This window comes from Eucalyptus grandis, chromosome 6 (assembly GCF_016545825.1).
Source record: "Eucalyptus grandis isolate ANBG69807.140 chromosome 6, ASM1654582v1, whole genome shotgun sequence".
NCBI classification, from domain to species: Eukaryota; Viridiplantae; Streptophyta; class Magnoliopsida; order Myrtales; family Myrtaceae; genus Eucalyptus; species Eucalyptus grandis.
Genome location: NC_052617.1, coordinates 17,261,274 through 17,277,356, shown reverse-complemented (window position 1 = coordinate 17,277,356; position 16,083 = coordinate 17,261,274). Strand labels below are relative to the sequence as shown.

Here is a 16,083-nt window from a genome sequence, read left to right as displayed (position 1 = left end):
TTGGGTATCAAAAAGACCCAATTAAATCTCATTTTATGTAGAATGCTTTACAGGATGTACTTATAAGATTAGCAATCGCGGTGGGAAGAGAGAAATTCTTGAATTGAGTTTCTTATAGAACTTTTGATCCTTTTTCTGAAGATCCATCTCCTGCTCTCGTGGGTACTTTTTATCAGAAATTTAAGGATTTCATGAAAGCGAGTCGAACCATTTTGTATTCTGCAGAAGCCCACAAAGTTGCATACTAGTTCACCAGCGGTGCTTGGGTAAAAACATAATTTCATATCATTCTCTATGGACTCTTTTCTTTATATGGTGAAGCTCACTTATCTGAGTAATTGGCAACAGGAGAATTTATCTATTATATTTGACTCGGCAAATGATAGAATTTATGCATACCTTTTGGTCCTTGTTCCCATTTAGCACCTTGAAACTTACTCAATTCCATAAGGTTCGAACGCTAGCATAAACCGATTGAAAGAGGTCCATCAAATTAGAGGTTTCCCCTTCCGGAGAAAGCTCAAACTGTACCAATCCACAAGCGTGTTGTGTAATGCAAGCGATCAACTAAACAAATGCACAGTAATCATCTATATTTTTTTTCTCCCTTGAACTCAATTATACAAGTGCAGAGACTCAACTATCTGGAGGCCTGAAAAACATCCTAGAAGCCCTGTGAACACGTTGTTTCTTTTTTTTTTGTTCGTCGACCACTGAATAAAAGATCATATATGTCTAGAAAAAGAAAAAAACAATGAATTGTCCGAATATCTGATCCAAATTTATTCAAGAACTGAGGGATCTAAATAGCAGAACCACGTACATGCCTGCGCCCGTATAAATCATATAGTACTATTGTGAGACAGCATGAATTCAGCACCTTATGCTATACACATGTAGATCCCACCCTTCCCCTTTGCCGCCATAACTCGAGTCCAACTTGTGACCCACCAGATCCATGGGATTACTTCTTTCATATGGTAATTACGTTTATTGCTGTAGATCCACAAAGAAATGCCGCAAGCACTCGACGATTCAATCTTATAAACTTTTGATCAGGTGCATTCGGCAGTCTTGACCTAATATGAAACGAATCAAGATTTGAAATTATTTCTCTCTCTTAAAAATAAAAGAATCATTAATAGCTGGAGATCTAGATAAAATTTGCAGCGTAGGGAAAACGGAGCCCTTATCATCGTCAGAAAACGTAGAGCTCGGCCAGTTCTTCCAGCGACTCGGGACCGATGCTTGGGTCGGCATTGTCGAGCATCCACAGGAGGTGGTCGAAGAGAACCACTTCGCACTTCACCTGAATAACACCATCCCCGTCTCCTGGCTTCTGCTTCGACGACGAGGAGGACTTCTGGATGAGAGCGTTCAACAAGGGGTGGCTCAAGTGCTTGGAGCTGATCATGTAACGCTTCCTTGAGCTCCCGACAATTATGGTCTCGCGAGGCTCGTCGTCGTCGTCTTGCATGCCGCACCACAGCTCCACATCTCTCGCCGACTTGGACCTGAGGTTGCTGTAGGACAACGATCTCCCCAGTTGCCGGGACAAGCTCTTGCACTTCCTCAGTATCAGCTGATTGATCTTCTTCATGCTGTGCTCTCTCTCTCTCTCTCTCTCTCTCTCTCTCTCTCTCTCTCTCTCTGTGTTGGTTGAGAGAGGGGAGACAAAAGGGTGACTTGATATACACTCTTGATGGAAAGAAAGAGAGAAACAAAATTAAGTGGTGAAGGTGATGGTGTTGGGTAAGGAGTCATTGTTTTCCGGTGCTGGAAAAGGATGGGGTCTACACAGCTAAAACGCAACCGAACGTAAGTTGACGCAAACAAGTCATCTTTTCTCATCGCAATTTTCCTTCTGCTGTAAAATCGCACCAGACCCTCTGCTGGTCACCAGTCATATGCATCTGCAATACGCGACAAAACTCAAAACCTTACATTCGTGCAGAGAATCATCGGGTTCGATCGAGACATCTCCTTAATTTCTGATCTCTTCCAGCGGAAATTCATTATTCAGTTGCCTAAAAATATGGATTTTCGTTCCAATTTCATTAAGTGTTGTTAAGTGCCTAAAAATATTTATAAGAAAATGACTTCTTCTTCTTTTTCAAATAACATGTTGATAAATAATCAACACTTTTACGAAACCGTTAACTTCTTTTACTATCTTTCAAACTTAGTTTTATTTGGATAATTTACTCATGTTTTGAATTTATCAACTCTTATATGAAGATACCAATATAATCTAAAGTGATTTACTAAACTTTGTCAAATAAAAATTACGATCTACTTTTGAATTACCAACTCTCGGTTAAGTTACCACCAATATTTAGTACTTTTTCTTTCTAATTCACTAAATTTCCTATTAAGTTACCAATTTTTCTTCAACTTGGTCAATAACCCTTTACATTTACTAAATCTTTTAAGATTACCTACCTGGTGTGACCCACCATCTTTTCTCCCATTAAATTACCACGTAGTATTAGGTCACCGACAATCATTACAGACATTCATATAGTTTTTAATTCCTCAACCTTTCTTATTGTTAACAAACTTTGTGCATATCTTAATAACGTCTTGAATTTACTAAACCTTTTTTAGATATGACCTACCTTAATTAGAATCTTCCATTTTTTATTGATTAAGTTACCAATTAGTTTTCAGTTAACAACTCTCATTCGAGTTACTTACCAAGTTTGTTTTTCTTTTAATTATCAATTTTTCTTATATTTTACTAACTTTCTTTTACCTTTCTTAGGTCTTAAATTTGCCGATTCTTATGTTAAACTACTGACTTTCATTTAAGTAACTTATCAGCTATTTTCAGATTAAGTTATCAACTAGTCTGGGTCATTGCCAACTCTCAATTGAGTTAGCTACCCACAATTTTAGGAATAAAGTTGGTAAATTACTAAATAAAGTTGGTAATAACATATGATAGTTTGTAAATTTAAAGTGTTCATAAGAATATTAAATAAAAGTTATACATAATAAAAAAAGTTTTGTACTATCAGATATAAGAGAGGTCGGTGACTAAAAATATATAATTGAACGTTCCTAATTAATTCAAGTAGGAGTTAGTAATGCATAATTAGTTGGTAATTTAATTGTGAATAGGGTTGATGAGTAAGGCAAATAAAAGTGCCGACTCTGAAAAAATTCGTAAATTATAAAGACCAAATGAACATGAGTATAAGAAATTGAAAGAGAGATGGTAATCTAAAACTGGTTGATAACATCTAACTAATGACACCTTCTCGTTTACAGACAAATAATAATTCATGGATACTCTAATGTTGGTTGAAAAAGTGATATGGTAAGTAGCTAAGGCGAACTCTTGTAGCATGTTACTGTGTTATGTTACCAAACACTTGCTTTGAGAAACAACACTTTCTCTATTTTTCTGTGTCTTTTTAGTCAGTATACCAGCTTAGTGAATCAATCTTCATATTACTTATGCCGACTAATATACATCTCGACACATGAGTTACTTTTCATGGTTTAGATGATGAGTTTAGTTAGGATGTTTACGTTGTTCCCCATATTACTTGTCATGGTCTTTTGGAAGAAACATGAAGGACCAGACACCACGACATTGACTATGCTCTCATAAATTATATGCAATTTCTCTCATCATCGCCTGTTCACCTTTCATATTAACACAATTAAATTAGCTCCATTACTTTGGCAGATTTGACGGGCCACCTGCTCTAAAATAGGCAATTGACAAAATTTGAGTTAAACTTCATTTTAAGATTTTGTTCGTTTTGCGAAAAACAATTTTCAGAAAACGTTTTCCTGGATTTTCCGACGTTCATTTCGCGGGAAAATAAATTGAGTGGGGAAAACATTTTTTTTATGAATAAAGGAAAGACTTCTAAACTAGGAGAAAATGTTTTTCACTTTTCAAAAGTGAAAAATATTTTCCTCACTTGGTCTCTCTTATCCGACACTCCTACAAGCCCTCACTTCCCTTTTTTTTTTTTTTTTTTTTAATTTCAAAATATTTTTTCCCTCTTCTTCTTAGAAGAAGAAAAAAAATAAAAGAAAGAAAAAGAAGGAAGAAAAAAAATTAATAATCTATTTTTAAAAAATAAAAAATAATGAGAAATTGATTTTAAAAAATAAAATAAATGAAAATGAGTGTATGGAGGAAAATATTTTCCTTATCGAACAACGAAAAATATTTTCCACTTCATTTTCAAGTTTCACCTAAACACCGAAAAATAATTACATGTTCTTAAAAAATGGCTTCCTAGAAAATATTTTCCAAAAACGCAATATTTTTCTACGAAACAAACGGAACCTAAGAGCTTTGGAGGACCAATGAGACTGGAATGGCATACTCCCTTCAAAGTGGGGAAAATTGTCTAAGAAGTCTTAAATTTATTGTGTTTTTACCAATTTAGTCATAAACCTTTTAATTATACAAATTAAGTCTTAACCTTTTTCAACTTTTGCTAATTGAATCTATCTGGCCAATTTTGACAGAAATCGCTAAGTGGACACCAATTGTCCTAAGTGGTTCAAGTCTAATTAACGATGACCAACATGTGCTCTTGTGTTCTTCAGACTATTGATAAGCCAGATGGTAGATTTTCAATTTTTGGTTTAAGTCTCAAGTCTTGCTCTTCAAACATTTTCACCTGCATGTTAACATCAGTCGTAACCATGGATTAAGTCAATGACGATAGCTAGGGGACAAGAGTTTAGGAAGAATGCATCTAATCGAGCTTAGCTTTCAAGAGGGAAGAGTTCCCCCTTATCTGCACCTTGCTTAGAAGCAAATGCATCCTCTGTCCACTTTTTGCGTCGGTGATGGGAAGGGAACTTATGTACTTAATTAGGATGTCTGTAATTCCCATGACAATGGCCCCACGAGAAAGCTGAGTTTAAATCAAAAGACATCATCATGTCCTCATTGTATCTCTTCTTATCTAAACTCACCAAATTCTTTATGCTCGAATGCTTGTCGTGATTACCTTCTTTCTAGTCCCGCGCTCCAATTCATCTTCACATCAACGCGATTGCCATTATATTTTCCTCCATCCAATTATTGATAGATTAATTATAACCTTCACCATTACTTATATTTATATTTACTTAATTTTGCATATAGATAAGATGCTCATAAATAATGTTAGTATTTAAAGTTATTGTAAATTATTTTCATAAAATATATGTCTACTTAGCAGGAAACTCAACTGGGCCTTATTAGATTTGTTAAAGTCATCAATGAGTTGATCCAAAAGGCCTCTGAGATATGAATCACGATATACATCTTCCTCAAAATTTTCTCAGGTGAAGGATTATCTTTTCAATTTACTTTTCTGTTGCAAATTCAAATAATTTCAGAGTAGTTTTTTTCTTTCCATTGTAGTCGGGCTTCTATCTTCGAGTTTCTACGAATGAATATTTCAAATTGCAAAGTCTCATGTCACAACTTCCAATATGTTAATATGCGATTCTGTAGCACTGAACCTGGGTATGTGATTCTGTAGAGCTGACCCTGTGGGACAGAAATGCATTATATAGCCATTTAAGCATACAGAATAATTGCATAACGAGATGAAGTAGCTTTGGCTTCGATGGATAAAATATAGATAATGGCTTCTCTGCGTACAATTAATCAATATAATCTCATGCTTTCTCTCGTACCTTGCTAGTGGATTAGGAGGAACTCCACTAGTCACTTACCATCATTATGGTAATCAACCCATCATGACCGTGGACAATGGCCAAGAACATGACTCTGTACAAAATCACCTCTCCCCATCAAGACTCCAGGATCAACCCACTCAGAATACTCCATGTCTATCTGCCATAACTCTCTCAGGACCTGCTTGCCACTGACAAAAGATGTCCCAACAATCCCAACTTGACTACGGAAATTTCAGTCGCTTGAACTCATTCTTGAACAATCTCTTATAAGTTTATCTGTGAAAGGCAACGTAGTACAAAGGGTATTTCCAAATTGGGAGCTCGAGGTCATTCGGTGGGCTGAAGGATCCTCCTCCTAAAATCATTTGCGCCTGGGTTCCTGCCCCCCTGAGGATGCTCATCAGGAAGTTCGGTACGTGCTTGCCACTGTCATCATCAGTCTCTCCACCAACATCATGCGAGTGAACAACACCGAGACGCGGAAGAACAAAGTGTTTTCATCCTCCCTGGAGTCCCGTGAGGTAGTATGCAATCGCCCTGGGATCGGGGAGATCTGCAACAAATACGGCTTGGAGGAGAGTGCGTTCCTAATCACGAATGCCCCGCTTCCAAACTGTCCGTTTAATCTTTTTTGTGGACATTAGTTCAAGGTCCAGAAAATTGAGACGAGAAAAGAAGTATTCGTTTTTTTATTTTGTCGGGAATATAGTTTTCATTCATTAGGATTAAAGAATGAGCATGCATAATTGCAGCTTCAGAGCAAATGTGAGGCCAAACGACTTGAAAAGATATAAGGTCCAGTTGGCAGGAATGCTTTTTTTTTGACTTTAGGATTTGGCAACTCAATCCACCACTTTATTTGCTTTTCCAATGCAGTGAGCCACTTTAAAGTCCGAATAATGCCTAAGCTGAGTCCGGGCTTCCTTGATATGTAAACTTATCTCCCAAGATGCTTGATCTTCGCTGGTGAAGCCTTTGATCTGAGTTCAGTTCAAATTAAGTCTTTGACCAGGTTCTGAAGTATTTAGGTTTCCAGCAGCGCCAGAGCTTCCACTGGAGCTGCAGAGGACTCCATGACCGTACGCGAGAAGCCATCCACGAGAAGACCCGAACTGCCACGACACATGGTCTCCACAAAAGAAGAAAAAGCTAGCAATCGCCAGCAAGTCAAAAATGGACCGACTAAAGCCATGAAAGATCCTCTAGCTGGGAAATGTCAATGTCGAAATTTGTGAGAATTATCCTTCCCAGTGATTACCCACTATGTATATAATTAGGTTTTCCCCTCCATTTGCAGAGTACATACATGCTGACCCCTACTTGGCATATACCTTAACTGAGCATAAGTAGATCCAATGCCGTAGTATATGGTTTTGAGACCGGAGGCCTAAGTTACATATATTGCTAAAAGCGAACAGTAGGAGTCTCGATCACGATCCATGTTCAGTGAAGATCTTCTAGTAAGAACAAGACACCGCGTCACAGATTCTGCATGGGCTTCTCTCTTTCACTGGTGCTCCGTGACCATGAGAACAGTTGGAGCAAACACGATCGAAATCATTGAAAATTTTGCATGAGCCAAGACAAAGTGTTGTTGATCCTGGGATTCCTCTAACTGTTGTGAGTCCCATGAGTAAATTCGGCATGACTCTGGCAACAAGACTTGACGCGAAGTCCTGCGAGATGGTAAGTGATGGCTCTAGGCATTAGGGAAATGATTAGTAAGAAGGGCATGGATAACAGGGTCTTGCCAGGAACAATTGCACTTGTTCAATTTAGTCTTTCCCTCTCAAGCACCTAGACAAAGGAAATGATGAGAAGTGAGGAAAGTCAGAATTTAATCATGAAGTTGCTTACATCTCATACAGGATAAATTGCTATTATCCGATCTTCAAATCTTCCATAAAGAAAGCAAAATTCCCAATCGCCATTGTCATCAAGAACGAAGCAAGAAACATTAGCATTGAACTTCTGGCCTGAATTAATCAAACAACTTGCATAAGTCTATTAACATCAATAAGCATCACTGCGGTTTGAATTGAAACTTAGTAAAAACAACTAAGAACATAAAGCGTCTTGAATGCAAAGATGGAGCTTACCTGAATCAAACTATGACCTGAGGCGATGTCACAGAAAACTATGCCTAAACCTAATCCTAAAGGCTATACATATGACAATTGATAACACTCAACCAATAGTTTCCTGGATCCCCTTACAAGTTAACAAAGACCTTCTTTTAAGGACAGGGAATTGGGCAAAAAGCAAGCATGGCTGTCTTTGGGGTGCGTTTGGAAAGGCTTTTGGGAAAATTCTTAAAAAAGTGCCAAGGCTCTTAAGTTAAAGGAGTTTTTCAAAATGCCAATTGTGTTTGGTAAATCGTGTTTGTGAAAGTCCATTATGAAATACATTTGAGCAAAATAGTATTTGGACAAATTAAATTTACAAAAGACTTTTGTTATTAAAAAAAAAGAAAAAGAAAAAAAAGGAGATTAGGTCGGCGACCTCCGGCGAAGAGCTAACAGTCATCGGTGAGGGGTAAGCGGTTCGGTGAGGGACAAGCGGTGCAGTTAAGGGTAGGTGTTCGACTAGGGTCGTTGTGCGAAGGACGCGGTACTGTGAGGGTTGTTGTGACCCGAATCACGCGATCTGGTTGCGATCGAGGTCGCGGGACCACATCGGCGACCCTAATGACCTCCGTGGGGAGGTCATTAGGCCACTCAATCTAGTCGCGGCGACCCACATTACGACCGGATCGTGACATTTGGGTCATGGCGACCTTCGCCGAACGATCGTGTGACCCACCGCATCGCGACCTCTGTGCAAAGGTAGCAAGGGCTGCGCGATTTGGTCGTCACAACTCAGATCTTGCGACCAGATATGGGTTGATGTGACCCTTGCCGCGCCACATCCTTCGCGCGGCAACCCTCATTAGAGGGTTGTAGGACCCTAACCGGACCACTTGCCCTTCACCGCACTGCCTACCCTTCGTCGGCAACCACACATAGATGTTGGTCATGTTTAGTAGAGAGAAGGGAAGAAGATGAAGATGATAAACAATTATCTGGGGTAAAACCGGAAAAATAAATTAGCGAGGACAATTTCGAGAGAAAATTTTCACTAGTGTTGAAGGCTAGGATGCCGAGAAAGCCCAAGGCAGGTTAGAGAAAGCCCAAAGCCCAAGGCAGCCCCTAACTTGCCTTGGGCATTCAGCCTTTTGAAGGCTTGCATTTGGCAAAGGTAAGTAAAAAAGAATTTGTCAAACACCAAATATTTGGCCCAAAGACCTTTTATACACCCAAAGGGCTTTGGAAAGGCAGTTTCCAAACGCATCATTTGTCTTGTACATTTTGTCAACCTTGGACAATGCCATATTAAACTTTAACATTCACCAATGCTGATGCCCTCTCTTTAGAAAATTGACATACGTGATAAATTATGCTAGTTACTTGTCCACATATCTCAGGTATTTGAAGTTGAATTTGCCTATAGATATTAGACGATGCAAAAGTTCTTACAAGTGGTGAATTTAATTGCTTATTGTGAGCTTTATGTGTTAAACTCATAGATAATCCTTAAGAAAGGCATCGTGATCATATGCTTAGTAAAATATATATCCACAAGATTCGTGAAGTCAAGTTGAAATACTTGTAAAAGAGTATAAGAAAGGGCCAATTTATTTCAAGGTTCACAGCTTTCTCTTATAAGGGTATTAGCTTTACTAATTGAAGTCATCATGTCAATACATTGCGAGATTATTTACACATTAAATGAATTTATTACATCCTTGAATTGTTCCTTGTATAAGACAGGATTAACATTGTCAAAGAATTCCTCGGAGGTAGGGACTTGCAGCCTCTTGCAAATTACGTTACTTATAGGGGCTCCTACTACCCTTAATTTGCGCTTTCTCAGAATTGTACAGTACAAGGCATATGTGACGCGTGATGTGACGGAATTTCATCATTTATATTGGACCTCAGCCCGTCTCGTCAGGCCCAGAGAGTGAATAACACGGCGGTTGTTGCTGGTGAGGTCTTTCCCACTGTCGGTCATATCTGGCAGCTTTGCAAGTCCCCATTAATCCCGCTTCTACCTAGTGCATGATTGCGAATTGGCATTTGGCTTCATAGTACTGACACACCAACGGTGGGAAAGCGCCTTCTTTATATTATATTTACCATGTTCAGGAGTTGCTTCAGCCTCCGGGAATCGCTACTTTCATTTTTATATCAGTTTCCGCATTAAGTTGGATGCGGACTGCGGAGTCGTTCGTCATTTGATTTTATTCTTTTCTGTCCTTATAGGCGGCCGTTTACTTTCGGGATTATATGGCGCAATGGCTTCGGTGGAAAACCAGCGGCGAGCTCGCTTGACAATCTCGATGTCAACTTCGGCCGACTGCGTCGCTCTACGAAGTGTACTAAACCCAACAAATTCAAGCGTAGAAACGGGTCCCCCTGCTTCCGATCTAATTACAAGTCGTATCCACATGTCGCTCGGCGCTGAGGAACTTGCCTCTCGACGCTGAGGAACTTGCCTCGTCAGTTGTCACGATGATATTTTTATATGGACCAAGAGTGAGTCGCTGGCGTTCGGTCAAATGAAACGGGCGTGACCTATATTTCCCTGTAAAAAAGCTCGACTCCCAGTCGCTTTTGAATTATTTATTTTTATGTTCTTGCATTAAGAGTTGTTGACAATATTCCTTCCCAATGCCCGGCACGTTGCGTAAGCCTTAGTTCTCACTTCTCGCTTGTATCGAATTTCTAATAGTCGCGACGTAACGAATTCGGGAACCAACAACGACGGCTTCGGTCAACTGGTATGCTCTGATCATTTTGATAAAAAAAGGAACTGATAGAACCCCATCCCTGATGGTGCAGCGGGCATCACTGGATTTCGGGTTTGCGATCTTATCGGGTTACACCGAATGGGGTTCCAAGTTCCAACCAACGGCTCAAAACTGAAGGACCACCATTCGCCGAGGTTGCTAGTGCCTAGGTGTGTCAATCGCGTTTTGAATCATGGAATTGACTGAGACGATGGTGGAGACAGTTGGAATCCCATGGCTCCCCTCGAAAGAATACGTTATCATGAACATTTAAAAAAGAAAAAAGAAAAAAAGTGCTGCTGACATGGTCAAAGTGTGCGAACGCCGAACGATCTCCATCACCCGTAGCCCCCTCTTCACGGACTTGAGCCGGGAGAGAAAAAGAATAGCAAGCTTACATAGATTTTTAATATGTTTTTGTCCTGGATACCAAGCCTACCCGGGCCTTCCATATTCAAAGTTCATTAGCCATCCAGAAAAGACTAGTTTGGCAGGGATCACGATCTACCTAATTTTCACGCTGGAGTAGTTTGACTTGCCCTGAGTTTATAGTGTAACCCTACATTTTTAGTGCTAATCATTGCAAGCATAGTTGAAGTCTCCCTCCGATCCACATTATTATTATGCAGTTCTTTCTTTCCAGGCAGCAACGCGTTAACAGATGAATGAATCCAATTTAAGTGAACAAACTATTTCGGCTAATTATAATAGTTCGGATAAGATCTATTCATTTTGAATGAGACGAAACCAAGCAACAAGTAGAACCATCAAACGAATGGATCAGATCGAAAATGATTCAATCCGAATTGATCAATTTAACCTATTTTGATTTTATTTCTATGTAACACAAATCTAGTGATCAATATTCGACCAAACCCAACTCAATCTTAATCCATCTTACTATATATTTAACCCAAATAGAGGGCTAGAGAAAATCTTTAAAGTGGGTTAAGTGTAAATAAATCGTAAATCCATTTTAACATCCATGTTATATTAGGCTTAATTATTCTAAATCCGTTTACTATGACTTGACCCATTAAATGTGCATTGAAAAATGGGCTGATGATCCATTTTTTAAAGTTTAGTGGCCAATGAAAAATTGCCATCTTTTGCATGGGGCATGTGGATGTTAACATGGAATGGCTGGCCCATTAAATGTGCATTGAAAAATGGATTCATGATCCATTTTAACAAGTTTAGTGGCCAATGAAAAATTGCCATCTTTTGCATGGGGCATGTGAATGTTAACATAGAAATGCCTTGTTCTGATCATGATAAGATTTTCTTCTCTAGCTGATCTTGGAAGTGTGTACTTGTTTAGATTTGATTTTTTTTTTTCTGAGACAGGGAAGAATCGAAGCCTAATGTCTGCCCACGTCGTAAACCCCCTAGTGAGGCTAGTGTCTAGTGAGGCTAGCGCAAGACCATCACCACGGTGTCACGCTTAAGAGACCTAGCGCCTCACTGGGTTTCGAACCCCTCACCTTTGAGCAAGGCTTTATCCAACGGAACCACCACGGCCGGTGGTGATTTGATCCCTTGGTCACGGCAATTTCTGTGCTACGTCATGTTAATCTCGGGTTGAATTCCCCAGAGAAAGTTTCCACGCTTGAATTGGTCAGCGATGGCTGGCTCAGTGGCTAGCCAACTTTCCCGTATAAAAACACAATCATCTGCTCACCACAAAGCACTCATCTGCTCACCACAAAGCGATTCTCTTCATTCATCGCTTCCCCTGCTCTCTCTCTCTCTCTCTCTCTCTCTCTCTCTCTCTGCCTCAAACACCAAACGTTCTAAACATGGAGTTCCTGCTTCTCGTCTCGCTCTCCTCCGTCCTCGCCCTCTCTCTCATCTTCCTCCTGTTCAAGCACACGTTGAGCAGCGGCCCTAAGCTCCCGCCGGGCAGCTTCGGATGGCCCATCCTCGGCGAGACGGTCGAGTTCCTCTTCGGGAATCCGGATAAGTTCGTTGGGGACCGGATGAGGAAGTACTCGTCGACCGTGTTCAAGACCAAGATCCTCGGCGAGAAGGTGGCCGTCTTCTGCGGCCCCGCCGGCAACAAGTTCATATTCTCCAACGAGCAGAAGCTCGTGACCGAGTGGCGGCCACACTCCATGCAGAAGCTCATGCGATCCTACGAGGCCAATTCGCCGCCGCCGCCCTCGGCCAACCCGAACGAGTCCAAGACCAAGGTGCTGCGCCAGCCCGGGTTCCTCAAGCCCGAGGCCTTGTGCCGCTTCATGGAGCAAATGGACTCGACCGCGCAACAGCACATGAAGCTCCACTGGGAAGGCCAGAGCAAGGTCCTCGTCTTCCCGCTCTCCAAGAACTTCACCTTGTCCCTCGCCAGCAAATTCTTCCTCGGGCTCAACGACCACGACCGCATCACAAGGCTCGCGAACGAGTTCGACGACGTCTCCCTCGGGCTCCACTCGATCCCCTGGAAATTCCCGGGGACGATATTCTACAACGCCAGCCGTGGGGCCGTAGCGATCAGGAAGGCGCTCTTGTCGGTCATCAGGGAGAAGAAGGAGGCGCTGGCCAGCGGCGCGAGGTCGCAGGACATACTGACGTACATGGTGGCGGCAGCCGACCCGGCCACCGGGAGGATGATGCCCGAGACCGAGATCGCCGACAAGATGATGGGGCTGCTGACCGCCGGATACAGCACGGTCGCTATTGCCATCACCTTCCTCATGAAGTTCGTTGGCGAGAGGCCCGACATCTACGAAAAGATTCTCGCAGGTACATTACCCCTAGGAGAAAAAACGTCTATGTTGAAGACAAATCGCTTGTTTCAGCACAGCATGTCAATAATGTTGTCTAGGTCTAAGAAGAAAAATAATCTCGGGAGTGGCCTATGCGCGCCATATTCCCAGAAAAAAATAATAATATAACATGCGAAGAAAAATCCGATTGCCCTGAGTAGATCAACACCTGAAGTTTTGACGTTATTTCTTTGGGTGGGAAACAGAGCAATTAGCGATCAAGAAATCCAAGAACCCTGGGAGACACTGGCGTGGGAGGACATTCAGAAGATGAAGTACTCCTGGAACGTGACGAGCGAAGTGTTGAGGCTCACCCCGCCTCTGCAGGGAACTTTCAGAGAGGCCATGACCGACATCACCTACGAAGGCTACACCATTCCCAAAGGCTGGAAGGTGATTCTCGCTTCATAACTACGCAATTCCCGAATATCGACCCACATTTACATTACTAATTTCTCTCTCGTGGCTGTCCCGAATCGTTAGATCTACTGGACGGTGAGCAGCACGAACAATGATCCGACTTATTTCCCGAACCCGGCGACGTTCGACCCGACGAGGTACGAGGAAGGAATGCAGCGCTGCCGCCCTACACGTACGTCCCCTTCGGCGGAGGGCCGCGGCTGTGCCCGGGGAAAGAGTATGCGCGCTTGGTCGTACTCACGTTCCTCCACAACATGGTGAACAGGTTCAAGTGGGAGCTAGTCGACCCCAAGGAGAAGATCATCGTGGATATGATGCCCACTCCATCGAAAGGGCTCCCAGTTCGCCTCATTCCTCACTCGGCATAGATTCAAATTACCCACATGCGGAGCCCCACCTAGCGTTCAGACGCAAAGTGTTACTCGTTTGGCTTTTTAGCTATTTTTAATTAATTTCTCTGTATAATTTCCAACACGCTGATGGGACAATATTTGGCGTAACGACAATTCTAGTGGACCAGGAGGAAATTTGGCAAAATGCGCGTCCATCATTCACTGTAGCTTCGCACCTGGCACAATCGGAATGCCAGACGAAACTTTAAATTCGGGTCCTCGGTGTGTGGGAGTGCGATTTAGTGGAAGGAGAGAACCATAGTGGTAGTGGGACCGTCCCCAGGGAAGGCGACAATATCTCAGCGTCTGCGCTAGCGACTGCGCTAGGCACTGTTCTGGCTAGATCACAACGTCGGTACAAAAAGGATTGCTAGACGGGGGAATCTACTCCGTCCCATTAAATGTTTCAAATTGGTCGCCCTTTCACTTCGAAACGCAACGAGAGACCTTACCTTGCCATCGGAGGGAGATATGCGTCCTTAGAATATAATCCGAATATGTCGAGTATGCTGCAGTTCCAATGTCCTCTGCGTGTTTGTTTCCCCACTCAAATTTTGTTTCTCTTTTTATTAGCGAAACCGAGGCTCCAGTGAATTTATGTCCGTCCACAAGCATAAGAGAAGAAAAAGAAGAAGAGAGGGTACGGGAACTTGTAATTTATTAACTCAAGCGAAACCCTTGACGGGAGCGGAGTACGTAAGAGAAAAGAGGAGAAAGAAAAGAAAGGAAAGGGCGTGGACGTTGCTCAGCCGGTGCTTGTCGAGGTAGCACGAGTCTTGTCAGGGGCGTTCGAACCATCATCGGCCGACGGAGGAGGCGGAGCAGCGCTAGGGTTGGGTCGCGGCTGTGGCTGGGACGGAGGAATGTTGTGGGCGGAGGAGAAGAGGTCGACCCGCTCCGATTCAGCTATGTGGCCTCCCTCCAGGGAGTCCCGTGCTTGTACGCGACTCGCAGGGTCTCATCTACGGCCAACTTCGCCTGCGCCGTTCCGTATTTGATGTCCTCCTTGCTCTTCGCCATCTCTCTCTCTCTCTCCCTCTGCCCTTCCCGGAGGGTAGGTGGACCGTGACTCCTGCCATATAGGACCTCCTCCCCAGTACGCGGCGGCCTCTTTGTCAGGTGTGATCACAAGTGTTGTCAAGGTAGGGCGACTGGTGGCTTCTCTGCTTGCGCCCCACGTGAGAGTGACAGGTTATTTTGACGAACGGACAGGGACAATTGCATTATTCTATGTCTACACTCTATGACAGGGACACGGACATGCGAGTATTATGATATTTCCAAAATACTTATGTAACGCAGTTACCCTTTGTCAAAATTTTGTTAGATGAGGAAGAAAAAGGAAAAGGAAAAGGAAAAAAGGTATTGGCAAGCACAAATCTAAATTTTGGAATTTTTTTTATGTATGCGAAACATTGACATAAATTTTAAGTTTTTTATATTTTAAAAAAGTTTGAGATAAATGTGTTGTATGATTATAAGTTTTTGGCAAAAATGTTATGTGGGTATAAATTTGAGACTTTTGATATCATAAAAAAAAATTGAAATAAACATCTCAGAATGAACATAATTTATAGGCTATTCAAGCTAAAGTTTAGACATGAGCAAGTTTTTTTTTTTGTCGAAAGACATGAGCAAGTTGAAAGAGTGCGAAAGTAGTGAAATGACAATCTTCGACATTTTACCTAGCTTTTTTAATAGCAGACCCAATTCTCAGGTAAGAATTTATTAGAAACTGTCATCGGCCGGTCCTCCATGTGTCGTAACTATGAAGCAAAAAAAATGAATCAATGCACCAGAACGTACGTCAATGGCGCATCACTGCAAAAATGCCCAGAAATAGAGATCTTTCTTTCTTTAACCCCGCGACAGGATGACTAGCTGTAAAGAGTGGATCCCTCTTTTGGGTTTCTGTACGGGCGCGAGGCTGTTGGGCATCATTATTTGCCCTGACCATCATAATCAAGAACATTAAATAACTGCACCAAAGCGTGCATCGATGTCA

General features: G+C 42.0%; 2 protein-coding genes across 2 annotated transcripts; one reads left to right on the top strand and one right to left on the bottom strand.

Annotated features, from left to right (window-relative positions):
• Positions 1 to 732: 732 nt before the first annotated feature.
• Positions 733 to 1,664, bottom strand: LOC120294690 (auxin-responsive protein SAUR76-like). Its single transcript, XM_039315085.1, has one exon. The coding sequence runs from the start codon at positions 1,598 to 1,600 to the stop codon at positions 1,199 to 1,201; it is 402 nt and encodes a 133-aa protein (XP_039171019.1). The 5' UTR covers positions 1,601 to 1,664; the 3' UTR covers positions 733 to 1,198.
• Positions 1,665 to 12,179: 10,515 nt separating this feature from the next.
• LOC104448666 (beta-amyrin 28-monooxygenase) lies at positions 12,180 to 14,296 on the top strand. Its single transcript, XM_039314820.1, is given in 4 exon segments — positions 12,180 to 13,243; positions 13,475 to 13,659; positions 13,750 to 13,833; positions 13,836 to 14,296. Coding segments are annotated over 4 exon segments (1,434 nt in total). The 5' UTR covers positions 12,180 to 12,297; the 3' UTR covers positions 14,055 to 14,296.
• Positions 14,297 to 16,083: the final 1,787 nt, after the last annotated feature.

Excerpts from the sequence above, each read along its gene's own strand:
- LOC120294690 (XM_039315085.1), bottom strand. The coding sequence starts at position 1,600 with ATGAAGAAGATCAATCAGCTGATACTGAGGAAGTGCAAGAGCTTGTCC.